General features: G+C 42.6%; 2 protein-coding genes across 2 annotated transcripts in view; one reads left to right on the forward strand and one right to left on the reverse strand.

The window, feature by feature from the left end:
* Positions 1-1617, forward strand: part of LOC110974594 (transforming growth factor-beta-induced protein ig-h3-like) — a 4861-nt gene extending 3244 nt beyond the window's left edge. The window contains exon 3 of the mRNA XM_022226355.2: positions 26-1617. Within this exon, the coding sequence (XP_022082047.2) occupies positions 26-370 (345 nt within the window). The 3' untranslated portion in view covers positions 371-1617. The remainder of the gene's footprint in view (positions 1-25) is intronic.
* dhx30 (DExH-box helicase 30) overlaps positions 1-14734 on the reverse strand; it is a 23924-nt gene extending 9190 nt beyond the window's left edge. Inside the window, exons 1-22 of the mRNA XM_087140097.1 lie at positions 14520-14734; positions 13257-13525; positions 12803-12967; positions 11728-12002; positions 10854-11004; positions 10447-10630; positions 9750-9909; positions 8976-9189; positions 8747-8824; positions 8439-8509; positions 7432-7561; positions 7220-7343; positions 6819-6950; positions 6114-6252; positions 5750-5840; positions 5261-5411; positions 4959-5077; positions 4466-4566; positions 3872-3959; positions 3118-3223; positions 2316-2542; positions 1737-2010 (exon numbers count right to left, since the gene is read on the reverse strand). Coding sequence (XP_086996223.1) covers positions 1846-2010; positions 2316-2542; positions 3118-3223; positions 3872-3959; positions 4466-4566; positions 4959-5077; positions 5261-5411; positions 5750-5840; positions 6114-6252; positions 6819-6950; positions 7220-7343; positions 7432-7561; positions 8439-8509; positions 8747-8824; positions 8976-9189; positions 9750-9909; positions 10447-10630; positions 10854-11004; positions 11728-12002; positions 12803-12967; positions 13257-13525; positions 14520-14730 — 3351 coding nt within the window. The 5' untranslated portion in view covers positions 14731-14734 and the 3' untranslated portion in view covers positions 1737-1845. The remainder of the gene's footprint in view (positions 1-1736; positions 2011-2315; positions 2543-3117; positions 3224-3871; positions 3960-4465; positions 4567-4958; positions 5078-5260; positions 5412-5749; positions 5841-6113; positions 6253-6818; positions 6951-7219; positions 7344-7431; positions 7562-8438; positions 8510-8746; positions 8825-8975; positions 9190-9749; positions 9910-10446; positions 10631-10853; positions 11005-11727; positions 12003-12802; positions 12968-13256; positions 13526-14519) is intronic.
* Between the last annotated feature and the right edge of the window lie 34 nt (positions 14735-14768).

The following is a 14768-nucleotide window of genomic DNA, read 5'->3' on the forward strand; positions in this document are numbered from 1 at the left end:
TGAAACTGTTCTTTTCAATTCCCAGGCAGCCAATCTCACCGAGGCCTTGGAGACGGAACCTTCACAGCCGCTGACCCTGTTTGCCCCTAACAACCGGGCCTTCGAGAACCTGCCCAACAACGTTGTCCAGAAGTTGGCCAACGTCACCTTCCTAAAGCAAGTCCTTGAGTACCATCTGGTCCGAGGCACCTACTATGAGGCCGGTCTGTGGATCATCGAGACCTTGCAGCCATTCTACAACAAAACACTGCCGGTGAGGCGAGGAACATGGGGTACCCATGTGCAGAACAGTCTGGTCCTGCAGGGTGACAACACGGTGTCCAATGGCGTGGTGCATGAGATATCCGCCGTCCTAATCCCCCCGGAATAGAGGGGTCGGTATGCCAAGTTAGCACTGTGGTCTGGTAACTCCACATGTACATTGCACATATCATTTCAAGCATGTCTGGCAGGGCAGGCTATTGCTAGTACTCAGATTTATGTGGAATTTTCACCCTTTTCTGTTCAAACGAGTTTTCTTTATGAATTCTAGACTCAAAAACAGCATTTACCCAGACTCCCAATATTCCCAAAGATCCCTCACACTATTCATAAAACAGACTCAAGGCTTTCATTCAAATGTTCAGCTTTGAGTCGACCGTAACATACATCAGAACCCCTTGAATTAACAGATGTGAAAAACTCTCAGAATACTTCCAATTGCACAATATAACAATCCAAAATCATCTCAGATGTTTAATAGTTTGCCAGTAGACTTCCACAGTGCTTTTGTTGCAGTTTCTTTGTTAAGAATTAATAGAAATTCCTAACCATACCAATGAGCTTACTTAAGTAAAATAAATACAGTAATCTTCCATGCACAAAAACTGCCCATCCTTTCACACAAGAGCGTCTTTCTTCCACGGTGTTGTATACCAGTATTTACAGACACTATGGCAAGACTTTTTACTCCAAATTGCTTACATCAGCCATTTCATAATATTTTGAGTAGAATTTATGGCCAGCACTAAACCTGATATAAATAGAAAGACGTGCATTTGCAATTCATTACCAAAAACAAAGAAGAGGAAAAAGCAAGCAAATCGTTACTTTAATTACAAACCGAAGACAAAGGGATTGATGTTTAAAATATCAAAAAAGGAGACTGGCTTTTTAAGAACTCTTTTTCCCAAGCAGTACAATTAAGCTGTTCACAGAATTGTCTAGATAACCTTGTTATAAAAGTCTAATGTTTAATGTTGTTAGAGGGTTGATTTCATGCACAGCATATTTTTGTTGCCTGTTTCAAAAGGATCAGTCTAACTGGGTAATTGCCATTTTGTGTGCGCTTTCGAGAAACAACACTTTGGCTCTGTGCCAGTTGATTGTTTTGTTTCTATGAATGAAAATGTATGACGTATGTGATTTATTCGTGGGTAAAACGTGAAGTTGCAAACTGTCCGTGTTATCCATAACAGATACAGAACAGCAGCCTAAAATCATTATTCAATGGTTTCTTGTGATGAGGTTTTTTTCTCTGAAATGAAGAAGGTGATTGCAATTAAGAAACTAATCAGGCAAATGCCTCCTTTGGATGATTTGTCAATATGATGTAGAATAAAGTCTCTGCAGCTACGACGTCCTGATTTTTTTTTCTGATTATTTTTATGCAAATCTGTGTCTCTCTCCTATGCACACTGAAGTCATTAACGTCATTCTAAAATCCTGAGGGGTCAATGTGTGTGCGCCTACATTACCAGAGGGCAGGAGATGAACTCGCAGTGAAGAAGCTGTCAAGTACTACAGTGACCGGGTATAATCCTGACATTCTGGAAACTGGGTCCCTGACGTCAGGCGAGGTCGTTGCTACCATGCGGTGAGGTTCAGGTTGAGGGTTGACGAGGAGCTTCTGCTCGAGGTGGCATCGCTGTCGTTGTTCTGGCCGGCATCTACAAATGGGGACTGAGGGCTGTTGATGACCTTCTGCAAGATCTCCAAGACGTCCTCATGTCTGTCTTTGACATCTTGAGGCTGCACAGAAATAACACAACACAAAAACAAACGTACTGTTGGACCTTTTTTTCCCTCTGCAGAACCATTTAAACTAAACTGAACGACCATCCGTACTAAAGCGAAGGAAAAGGAATGCAATCTTTCTAACTCACTGAATTTTAATTCCCAACAAATCTTTTGGCTGGACCAACACTACTTACACACTCACTAGCTCCACATCTCTTCCCAATATGCTTCTAATTCTGACTAGGTCCTCTGAAATGGCCATTTCTTATCTTCTCGCTGTAAACAGTGGTTGGTCAACCACAAGAAGCTCAACTCACCAACTGGTCGATGTGATCCGCTTTCAGGCACTCGTCCACCATGATGTTGACCTCTCGTATCAAGGCCACCAGCGCCATGGCCGTTTCGTACGTTGTGTAGAAGGCCACAGGGGTCCTGTGGTAGGTAGGGCTGTTTCTGGACGAATGGCCGTTCCTGGTAACGATAAGCTTTACGATCTCTGTGTCCGGATCCTGGATGGTGTTTTCCTCAAGTTGCGTTTGTAATTCTGAAGTGGCAAAGACAGACACCAATCCCAGGTTTTAAAAAGGGTTCTAGGACTTTGGAGAACAAATAAAAAAACGAAAAATAGTTACAAAGTACATTCTATCTTTAAAATAAAACCTCAAGGCACTTGTGAAAAATGTGAAAACGCACCATATTTGTGAAGTTGAACAGTTCACACAATTTTTTGTTTTACAACATTTCTATTCCTCTTGAAATTAAAGAAGAAATTGTAAAAGATGACACTTTTGTTATTGTTCAAAGTTTGTGCGATGTTTCCCACTACATAATCCTTTTTGGCAACTCCAAGACAAGGTGGCAAAGCACATTGAGGGTGATAACGAGTATACATTCGCCCAGCACTACCTGCACAGTTTGCTGATACGTCCTTCGTGTTTAGACATCATTTAGTGTGGAAATGTTAAACATAATATCCTTTTGCTCGTGTTATTGTCTTTTACTGAGCTTATTTTTCAGTGAGGTTTGAGCACCGAACCCCAAACATTCGGTTAATGAATAGATAAAAATCTCTTCGCAAAAATGTAAAATTGATAAAAATCTGTGTGGTGTCAGCATCACCTCTGTTTGTCAATGGAGCCACATGCACTTTCCTTCCAGTCATGCAGAGAACAGCCAAGGGATGAACGACGGATGTATCGTGAATAAAGATCTGCTCGTTCCTTGCCTGAAAAACCAAGATGTCATACATGTTGGCCCACCTGTGAAAGTTTGACCACTTTGCTCAAGTAAATTCATATCCGATCCGTATTATGTTCCTTCTGCATGTTAGCCTTCTTCCTCTTGAAGTGTACAAAAGCTTCAGAGCATTTGTACAATCTGCAACATTCCTAAGTGTTTACACTCAGTAAAGACCTTGGCCCATTTTCATGGCTCTGATTTCCAGTTAACAGAAAATTTGTGATTACTCTAGCATAAAAGTTTGTCAATAGTAAGCGCCATTTATGGCTGTGCTTGTGGTTGTGCTAACGGTCGCATGGGTACAGAAGCCTTTTTTTTAACACAAGACTTACGTTTCCTTACTCATTAATTAGGATCGAATGTTGGGTAAGGGGATAGGATCTCCCAGTACACAGATTTTCATTGGAAAAGGGCATCTGACTGGAACTGTCCATAAGGGAGGAAGTTTTCAGGGTGTGTATAAAAGGGCTTATTTTTATAAAAAACCAAGCACACGTTGCTAAGAAACAGAGTACCAATCTACATCTGCTGAGCAACTGTTACTTTCACATGGTACCTGATTTTCTTTAAAAAAGAGCATCACAGAACGATTCTCAAGGATCCAGGCAGGTTCTGAACAAGTGCCCTATCTTACCTTTGAGAAGTAGGTGAGCCAGCGACTGGGGAACGCTTTCTCTGTGCAGTTCACTGAGCGACGGCTCAGCAGCACTACGTTGGATTCCCTACAAATTATTACAACATCAGCAATTATTGAAACATCATCAGAAATTATCAAAATTTCATCTCTTTGTCCAAAGAAACAATGCTATCACACAGTCGATAATACCCAATTCACTCTAGACCTCATACGGGGTAGACAATACAAAGCCACAATTTTTGCTACCAGAAATATAACCATTTTTATTTTCGTTGCTTCTCACTAGCTCAAAGCTGAAATTTCTTATTAGGAATGCTGGTCTTTAGATTTCTGAGTGGCATAATTATACTGACTATTAAAAAACGAGCTATTTGCATTTGAGAAGCGATTTCCATAGCTGCTCAGTAAACAATTTGACGGGTACAGATATATTTGCTAAGCAAGAAAGGATAATCAGGCTAATTTACATGTAATTCAGCTGCTTCTGATTTGTTCTCTGTCATCTACTGCTTAGCAACTCTACAACACGATATTTTCTGCCTATAGTAGCTCTGTTGATCCACCACGATCTGACGATGTGAGCTCACTTACATGTCTTTGTAGACCAACTGTCTGAGCTTCATTCTGGACCTCTCGATCCGTCCGCGTCTCGCGCGTAGCAAATTTGGAAAAAACGCCCCACACAGGACACCCTGGTGGCAGGAAAGAGATAACAGGGCAGGTAGCAAACGAGATGACAAACAAACAAAAAGCTAGCAGTCGTCTTGAAAATAAGCCCTGTATTTTTTTAGGAATCTTTGACAAAGAAATGATGAATGTGTACTCGCATCTGGCACGATATCTCTGGAGACTCCTGCATGAGGTTAAGGTTAGGTTTCTCTGCAAGAACTCTGAAGGCACCCCAGGGAAATTAGATCAAAAGAATCATTATTCCTACCCCTGCCCATCAGGCCAACAAACCATTTTCAAGAACATCAGCTCCCAGGCAACAGCCATGCGACACTGCTCATAATTTCCTATTATATTCTTGTGCTATCAAAAAGTGGACATCAAAAATCACTTGCATCCTTTTTGTAGTCCCTACCTTGACTAGTTGGTTATCAAAAGCAAACTCATTGCTTGTGTCATTTCCATGGAGACAGCCTTTAGAAGATGCTACCAAGCCTGCCTCCTCAAGGTTGTCTGCAAGTTGTTTGCGAAGACCTTTGGGAAAAATAGTTGATGTACTTGTTTGATATCTACTGATGCAGGGACATTTGTTATAAATAAATTTATATGACCTTTTTGATGGCTCGATCATCAAAAGACTGTTAAGCTTAAAATTCTTCCTAGTGGTTTGTAAATAACTCACTTAAAACTGTCCGATCAATGCCTGTTTTAATTTACCTTGGATAAACAGCATTGTGGAGTGATAGACAAGATTTCTTTTATTGAATGTCCTCACTTCGTATGCGTACATGGCCTGTTCCCAGGCTTCGTACAGCTGGATTTGGGCGACGTGATCGCTGCAACTGTCCTCCGCAAATGATTTCCTGATCTGGGACAGACAATGACAATGAAATGAATTTACTGCCTTAACCTCAATTACAAAGAAACTCTCGCTTCCGTCTGAACGCATGCTCATTGATAAGAATATCTGCAAAGAGCTTTTCTTTCGAAATTGTAAAACAATGATCAAAAAGTTCTAGAGTTAGCAACTTTTATGTTCACATGCACATGCACGCGATATTCACACATTACCATCTATGCCCTAAGTATTCAGCCACATCTGAATTTTGTACTTTTTGGCAGTGGCTTCATGTTTTGCCACTGGACCTCCGCAGAAAGTAGCCACAGTCAAAAACACAACAATGCCTGCTATCGGACACACCCTACCTTTAAAATGGCCGCCCTGTTCTCCATGGAGTCTAGGAAAGGTGGTCTGGTATGCATGCCAGCAGCCACTGTTAGGACGGGGCTCACGCATCTGGTTGTAAAGAGAAACAATTATGGATGTTTTTCTGTTACACAACATCAACAACTGTGAGCGATGTATAGATGAGATCTCCATACTGACAGCTTCTGGCATATTTGTCATGATGTTCAGTTTTCAGGGTAAGCCTGTGCTGGACTGAACTACAAGCAGCAAATTCAGAAATGCATCTGCGAATGTTTGTTTACACAAATAAGTTTTACTGGACGACATGGACTTATCAGCTTGTTTGCTGCCTGGCCAGTCAGCATGTAGTTTTTCACTTGCCTGAACACAGCAGACAGCACAAGAGCCTTGGCTAGTCTGGGGTCGGCAGAGATACCCACTATTTTGTCCCCAAGGGCAGTAAGTGATTCATCGTCTTTGAGGATGGCAAGATCTTGTAGAACCTCCACAGCTTTCTCCACTATGACAGGTACAACGAAGATAGAAATGAAAGCACACAGGCAAATTTCTATGTCCTGTTAATTGCCAATAGGAGCTGAGCGTCCAACAAATTTAATGTTAGGCCATAAGAAAGGTGATGCAACAAATTTACTTCAACAAGAAGAATGAAACGTTAACCACTTGCTGCTTGGCGGTTTGAAAAATACAGTGCACATAATCGGGACTTTTTTAAGATTTTCAGTTTTCAAAATTCTTCAAAAATTCCCGTTTCAATTAATGAACGTTTACACCCACACAAATTACTGACTGGTGACCACTCTAGTCTGACAGACAAAATCTATTGATGCCGGAGTAAACTGGGCTTCCCGGCAGGAAGTGGTTGAAAAACATTCTGGGAATGACTATAAAAAAAAAACCTGATGACAATTAATATTTTTCGGTGGTGCAATTCCACGATTTAAACAAAATCTGCAAATTCACCATTTGTAAAGTTCCAGCTCCTGATTAGCGGCCAATGATTGAATTAAATTTGCCAATCACTGCAAAGGCTGTGGCTGGATTGGTGACTGTTTCATATAAGCTTACCTGCTGAGAGTGGAGGAGGCTGCATTGCTTGGCTCAGGAGACTAGCAGCACTCATGTCTCTGAAGTGAACCTTGGCCTGAACCACTATCTGCTCCAGGGGGATCCTTAGCATCTCAGGGGCCTGGTAATCCTCTGGCAAAGGTACAATGTAGAAAAAGCTGCGTGTGTATTCAGAGATGGCGTGAATGGTCTTACAAACTTCATCCTTAACTGAAATAGACACTTTGTGAGCTAAAAAATGCATCTGTTGACATACGAAGCGTGGAGAACCATACAGACATTGAATGCGTAAACTGTGTCTGTTCTACAGTGACGAATAATCTAAGTTCAAAATCACACTCAAGAAGACCCCGGTCAATTATGGTCTCATTGAAGACTTCAAGACGTGGTCCAAGTTTTACCAAGCTGAAGGTATCGGTTCTTGCTAAACAAGTGATAGCATTCCCCTGGCTGGCAGCGGCCTGCGCGACCTTTGCGCTGTCGGACGTTGGCCTTTGAAATCCACTGGACATCTAGACATGACACCTGTAGAAATAAAAAAAATGGTTTACTATTTGTGCATCTCACCAAATGTAAATATTGCATGGAGACATTTTTTTTCAAAGAAACATACCCCTAAGTTGACGTCATATCTATCTTCTTTGTGGTTGCCCGGATTGACCACATACACCACGTCGTTGATGGTTATTGATGTCTCGGCTATGTTGGTGGCAAGCACAATCTTCCGTATTCCATGTGGCGGCCTGGATAATTTAAGGCCAAAATAACACACTTCACAAAAATTAATTCTGAAAAAGGTTCCCTCCCATCAACTCTCACGACAGCATATAAACCATTGACTGATTGTGGGGAACAGACGAAACACTCCACATTGCGCTTGACTTTCAGATACGTTGTGATGGAACAAAGTTCCGAGTAGACTTTGGTGTCCATCACTAACACTTCTGGGTACAAGGACACCTTCTCATAGGTCTTATTGCTAAGTGAAAGGAAGGAAACTTCACCTATCTTATTTCTATGCTCAACCTTCCCGATCCTTCAAAATCTACATGGGGAGGGGTTGTAGACAGGCTTAATCCTACACCTTCCTAGACCCTTCCAGATTCTCGACCTCGGACAAGGTTTTGTTGCATTCTGCCTAATGATGGAAGTTGGAGCCCTTCTCCAATTACTCTGCGACGAACTTGATTCCGTGGAAAAATCAATGCACTGACAAAAAATAAGCCCTTAGTTTCCTGATGGGCTTGCAGGATTCAGGGGCTACTAGCCAAAAAAACGCATGAGGTTCCTTCCTTGCCTTCCAACTCTGTTGCCCGAAGTGGAACCCGTCTCGGTCCACATGTGGATTACGTATTCAGTCCCTATCTGATTCCCTGGGTTTCGCCCAGAATATGCCTCCAGGGTTTTCCCCCACCTCTAAAACTGTAACTGCTTCTCGATGTCTCCTCTCTACAGGTTTCTTCAGGCTTGTGAGCTACAGTGCCTAGGGCGCTTCTGAGAAACCCTTGGTGTAATTACCAGAAAGGATTAATATTAACACTAAAAGGAAATAAGGTTGATCAAGATTGTGGGACACATAAGAAAGACTGTTAGAAAACAGAGAGGAGGAAGCAAGAGAACCTTTCAAAGATGTCCTGCTGTGCAGACAGTGGCACACTGGAATGTACAGGCAATATCAAATGCTTCCCACTCTGAGAGGAAAAAACAAAGATTTGAGAGTAAAAAGTAGAAAAAAAAATAAGTCTGTCTGTATCGATAGTGACAATGTGGTGTAAATAAGGGTGCCATGTAAATGCATATGCAAATCTGCCATAGAATTATCATATCATGTGAACTCTCACATCTAATGACAAAATGACATCTTGCTCACGTGGTACTGAATAAGAACAAAGTCTCGTTACTGTTTGATGCATTCGATGAGAACTTACATTGGGCCAAATATCCTTCAATCTGTCACACACTGATCGGATGTCTTGCCAGCCAGGAAGAAAGCAAAGGATAGCCCCCTGTTGACACGACAAAGCAATAAAGGACCATAAAATTCATGTTCAGTAGGAATTTAACAAAAGCAAGAAAAGAGGAGTTGGAAGAAAATTTACAAGATGACAACCACAGCCGTGGTTTCGATTTCTTTGTGTCTGGCTAGGATTGACTTACAGGAGGCCTGCTTTCATCAATGAACTTGATTATGTTGACGGCCAAGTCCACATCAGTCAACGGCCTGACAACATCGCACTCCTCGTCCATGGAAGTTGATGCCCGGTTACCTTTGCCATGGGCACCAATGCCCGCACCCAGGAGGCCCGAAACGTCCTCCAAGTAGTACTCTTTGACGGGATACATGAACCCTGGTACACTTATCATAGGACAGCTGCAGTGTGTAGAGACAATGAAGAAAATGAATGGACGCCTGAACAGAACTTAACCTTCCTAGCCTGAACCGATTGTTGGGACACGCACTCAGTGCTATGCAAATACTTCCAAATAAAGGTCAATATCTTTCTCGGTCTACAAATGCGCTAAATTCAGAACTATAGTGTAATCCTTCTAGTTTTCACAATTACTGTTACATGGGGTGGCCAAGTGCACGTCAATGTCGTCAAATCAAGGTGCCAAGGTCGTGTTTGAGAGAGTTGGCAAAGTGAAAGTGTTGAAATATTTTTATAAAAAAGATTTAGACTCCAAGTTCAATCTGGGTACATGGTAAGTCCTTTTGCAAATGCTTGGACATTTCCTGGACATCTTTTTAAGCGCATATTCAGTTTCCACTCTATAATTAGAACCCAAGTACTCTGACCAAAGAGTCTAGTTTTCTAGGCTTAATTTTTCTTGAATTAAGAGGTATCCTTATCGGATTAGGACTTGACCACTGTATGGCCAAAAAGTAATTTGAATATAGTTGAATTCCGAGAAACCCAAAACTTGTCTCACTCGTTGAAGTAGGAGGAGATGAGCTGTGCATTGATGGATGCACTCATGAGGATGAGCTTGAGGTTGGGGTTGTCTCGGAGAAGGTTCTTGAGGAGGATCAGGAGAAAGTCTGTGTTGATGTCACGCTCGTGGACCTCATCCACAATGACGTGACTGATGCCTGCAATGTTCCAAGTGACAAAAATCATGATATCAACGTAGTTTATTGACATGAAAATCTCCTTGGTGTTGAGGGTATGGTGTTCTCAAAAGAATTGTCTGGCCTCCAAAGGATAGGTTTGATGAAATCCTCTGTCAACGTTTTCTTATTTTTGTTGACATTTATCTTACTGGGACTTTCATCCCAAAGTAACTTCCTGTGATCTGAATGAAATGTCAGTGTATATCAATGAACTAAACTTGTATTAACCCTAACCCTCCTCAATCCTTCACCTGTTGGAGGATTGAGGAGGGTTAGGGTTAAGTATTGCATTTTGACATATCTAATGACATCTTTGTTGAGTGGTTTAAACAAATGCTTTCAGTCAGTCTAGTATTGGTCTAAAGAAGAAGAAAACTGTACACATTTTATTGTTGGATTTTTTTTAACTTTTAACAGTGTTGCTCAACTTTGCTTAGTTTACTGTCCACACAAGAAATCACGTCTTCTTGGCACAGATCTCGTTTTGTTTTAATGTCCACAAAATTCGTTCCCTACCTGTGAGACTTGGATTGGATTCCAGCTTCTTCAGCAGAATACCGGTCGTGCAGAAGAGTATGCAGCCGTTGTTGTATGGGAGCTTGCTGCTGAGACGAACCTGGTAACCAATGGTGTTCCCTACTTGTTCACCACGTTCAAGGGCCACCCGTTCAGCGACTGACACTGCGCTTATTCGTCTTGGCTGCAAGTATTCAGAAAACCAATTAAAAACATGCAGTGATGACACTCCAGTGGCACACTACGTGCTCCTTAATCATGGATAGAAAAGAAGACTTCTGAGGAGTGCCAAGCCAGGAAAAAGAAAGTTTCCAGATTTTAACAAGACCAAGTAGAGAGAAAATCGAGAGCATGTTATGTGAAGGAGCTCCATGACTTTTACTCCAGACCTCCTTTTTTTCTTTTACCTGTGTAACCACGACGTTGCAGTGGGCACCCTTGTCTTGGTGAATCCATTCCTCCAGCAAGTACTGAGGCACCTGGGTGGTTTTGCCACACCCTGTCTCACCAGACAGAACCACCACCTGATTGTCACGGACGAGACCTAAAATTTCCTCCCTGAAACGACACACCCAATATTGTCAATCACATAAAAGCTTCCTCGAAGCAAGCCTTTCACGATTTTAACGACTGAACTAATTTGACTTGAACTGGTTTGAAAAATTATTAAAAAAGTTGGATACCATGGGCACCTATGCCCGCACCCAGGAGGCCCGAAACTTCCTCCAAGTAGTACGCTTTGACGGGATACATGAACCCTGGTACACTTATCAAAGGGCAGCTGCAGTGTAGAAACATTGAAGAGAATCAATGGATGCCTGAACTGAAGTTGAAAATGATGCACAGATCAACACGCACTCAGTGCTAATATGACTTGAACTAGTTTGAAAAATTATAAAAAAAGGTGAATAGTAGGGTGAGTTGATGGGGTGTCAGAAATTGTAAGGTGATGGATCCAATTTCATCTGAGCCCTGCCAATTCTGAGAAGGCACCAGTCTCAGTCAATTCCTAGCTCACTTTTTCAACTCTGACTGAAGTCTGAGCTAGAATTTATTCAGCCCAAGCCAAGTCTAAGTTTGGTATGCATGATACAACTGAAACAGTTTTGGCTGTCAATGGTAGCGAGACGGTCGGCCCACTGAGGGAAATTTTCGGGATGTTGTTTTTATAACTCCTTACGTTGCTTTTTTACATTTTTAATTTCTTCTGCCATTCCAACGATCCAGTAAACAGCACTTTTAAAACGACCAATGGCGATACTTGAAACTTGGAGGCCTGACCTCATGTCCGCGATGGGGAGCTTCAGGGCTTCCTCCCTGATGCTCCTCTCCTCAGAGTCTTGCTGCGCCTTGTCTTCAAGCAGCTCCTGCCGCTCGACGAGGTAGTTGTTCTTCCACTCTGCCCTGCTCTCGGTCATTTCTTGGTAGGGCTTCCCTGTTATTGCATCAGACAGCTGGTCCTCTGGGCTGTCGCAATCGAAAAGAGTTTCAAAGCTCTCTGCCCGGCTTTCATCATGATCGGCTGGCTCTCTCCATGCAGAGCCTATGCGCCGTGCCTGTCCAGCAGGTGACAGAAAGAGATGGTTACTGTAAACTGATGAGGAAGGATGGGGGATTTTTAACTGCCAGGTCAAATTTCTCCCTCAGATAATTACACTTAAACGGTCAAACGACCATAATTTAACAAGAGTCCCCCTTCAACTTGTAATATAGCAGTAACTTGAATTCAAAGCCAGCAATATCTGATTTAGCTTTGCAGAGAAGGGCACCTATTACAGTGACCAGTCCATAATGTTCATGCCAAAGGTACAGCCAGTGTTAAAGGCACAGTGGAAGACTCCATCCTGAGTTCGCATCTCTATAAAACCTCCAGTTTTTAATACACACATTGCTTCCATATTCACAGTACCAAAATGAACTGAACTGAATTTTTGATTGAAATATTCCACACGGCAACAGGTATTCCAAAATGCCTGTGACAAACCTATTTTACCTAAACTGATGTGGCTGAGTTCTGGCCTATCATCCTGACCTTTCAAGAAACCCTAGGGTGCAAATAATTTATGAGCACATTATCAACCTGCTTTTGTAGTTGCCGACTGCTTTCAAAAGTAGAAGGGAAGAGCATACATAGGTTTCCAGCAAAATTTAGGACTTCTTACGTCACTGTGAAATTATATTGACTCTTTTAAAAGTGGGAGAGAGGAGACGTCCCGTTTCTCACCTCCCTCCCATCTCCCACTCATCAACACCCATGGCTGTTTCATCAATTTACATCGGCACAATCTCTCCTCTGAGTGATCCATGAATCATGCTCCTTAGCTCCAGGATTGAAGTCCAAGCTGCAATCACCCACCTTAATGGCTTGGAGCACCTGCTTGATCTCCACTCCTAGATCTGGCTCCAGCCCGATCCAGTCTGGCCGACTCTCCCGCCACAGCTGTTCCTTGATATCTTCCTTGTTGTGAAGCACCTGCCCGGCAATCCTTGGTTTGTTGTTGTCGTCCAGAGCCCCAAATTCCTAAAAGGTGAAATGTAACAAAAATGTCTACAGATGTAAAGTGAGGACTTAATCAGCTTACCTGGGGACATGTACTGGACAGGCAATGTCTTGCTAATACATGAAGTCATACCTAACTACTGAGGACCTAATCTCAGTATTTCATTCAAAATGACAAACACAGATCATGAATCACCAGTGAGGACCTCACTTGGCCAACTACTGGGATATGTAGAAGGGTGAACGTACCTTCCCAGTGGGGATTTTCTTCAGTAATCCAAGCTGAGGACATTCCTGCAGACCCACTCACCTTGAGCTTAGCGCAGGCCAGTGCAGCAGCCATCTTCTCTGCCTGGGTCCGTCGTCTCCCTAATCCCACCACGGTGAACTCCTGTGGCCAGGTCACGCTCAGCACGCTCTGCTTCACCTTACTGTTTCCCTGGGCTGGCTGCAGCTTGTACTGACACACATTACCGGCCTTGCCATCTTTGGCAACGAGTGCAAGGACATTGTGCAGACAGCTCTTGGGGTTCTGGAATTCCTCAAGGGCTCGCTCTCCTTCTTCACTGAGAATGGTTGCTGAAGGAGCAATTTCACAAATATTCCAAAATTCCCAAATCCCTTCTGGTTTAGATCATAACAGGTAGCCCAGGTTAGGTGTGATCGGCCGATCAGCACAAACCTTACTCACTGAACTGCAGGGTCCGACGTCCCCCCTCTTTGTGGAGCAGGAGCAGACGTCAGACCCCACAGTTCTGGGGGTACACAAACCTAACATGCCTAAAAGCTATAAGCTGAGACTAATGCGCCACTAGTGCCTAACTGATGTCATTGTCATGTTGATGGAATCATGTTCGAGCAGCAGCCTCAGCCTAGAAAGAATTCCTTATTTGGATACCACTAAAAATTTTCCCTGCAGTGACCTACGAGCCATCTGAACTGTTGAAAGCAGTCAAAATGTCCAAAAGTAAAATTTAGCAGTAAAATATTAAGATATTTACTTAAAACACTTAGAATTTTCCAGACCAGGGAAAGAGTTCCGTATACGGACGCCACTTGACACCCTATGCACAAACCCTAAGAAACTGGTCTGAAAAATTGCAAGTGTTTTCTCAGTAACGACTTGGTATTTTTCCCTCCTAAATTGAACATTTCTGGACATGTTTTTGCTCTCTGATGGCTATTAAGCCACTGTAGGGAAGAATTGCTGGCATTCGTATAGGCCTAGAACTCTTCCCCTACCTCAGACCTGTCTTATACTTTGTGTACAGCCTACAGGTGTTAATCGGCATCCATACATCATACGGACAATGTATGGAATGGAATTCATTCCCTCAGCCTACAAATTAAGCTGGACTGACACGCTTGATTTACCTGTTTACCTGCTTACTCCATATGCCCCAACACTATACACATTGAACAAACAACCCAAAATGAAAAATGATTGTTACAAACAAGTTTTCTATTCACATGAATTAAATTAATCACCTCCATTAAAATCTAAAGCAAATTCAGATGAAACTGTCGTAAACAGACAACCCACTGCATGCAATATTCATCGCATTTTACTTACGAATCTCCACTTGACTTGCTTTTTGCTTCCGTTTTCGTTTCCTTTGCTCGTTGACCAAGGAAGTGTGGTAACTCGCGAATAAATGTAATCTATAGACATAACTGTGTCTTGTATGGCATAACTGACATAATCGGCAGCCTGACATTGCTAGGAATTTTGCTGATAACCCAGTCAGGGCTTTTTCCGCAGCACGTGCCATGGGCGCAGCCATCTTAGAAATTGCGTCACGAGCACTCAAAAACTTGTGCG

This window comes from Acanthaster planci, linkage group LG08, assembly GCF_054643075.1.
Source record: "Acanthaster planci isolate LZ-2023a linkage group LG08, COTS_SCS, whole genome shotgun sequence".
Classification (NCBI taxonomy): domain Eukaryota; kingdom Metazoa; phylum Echinodermata; class Asteroidea; order Valvatida; family Acanthasteridae; genus Acanthaster; species Acanthaster planci.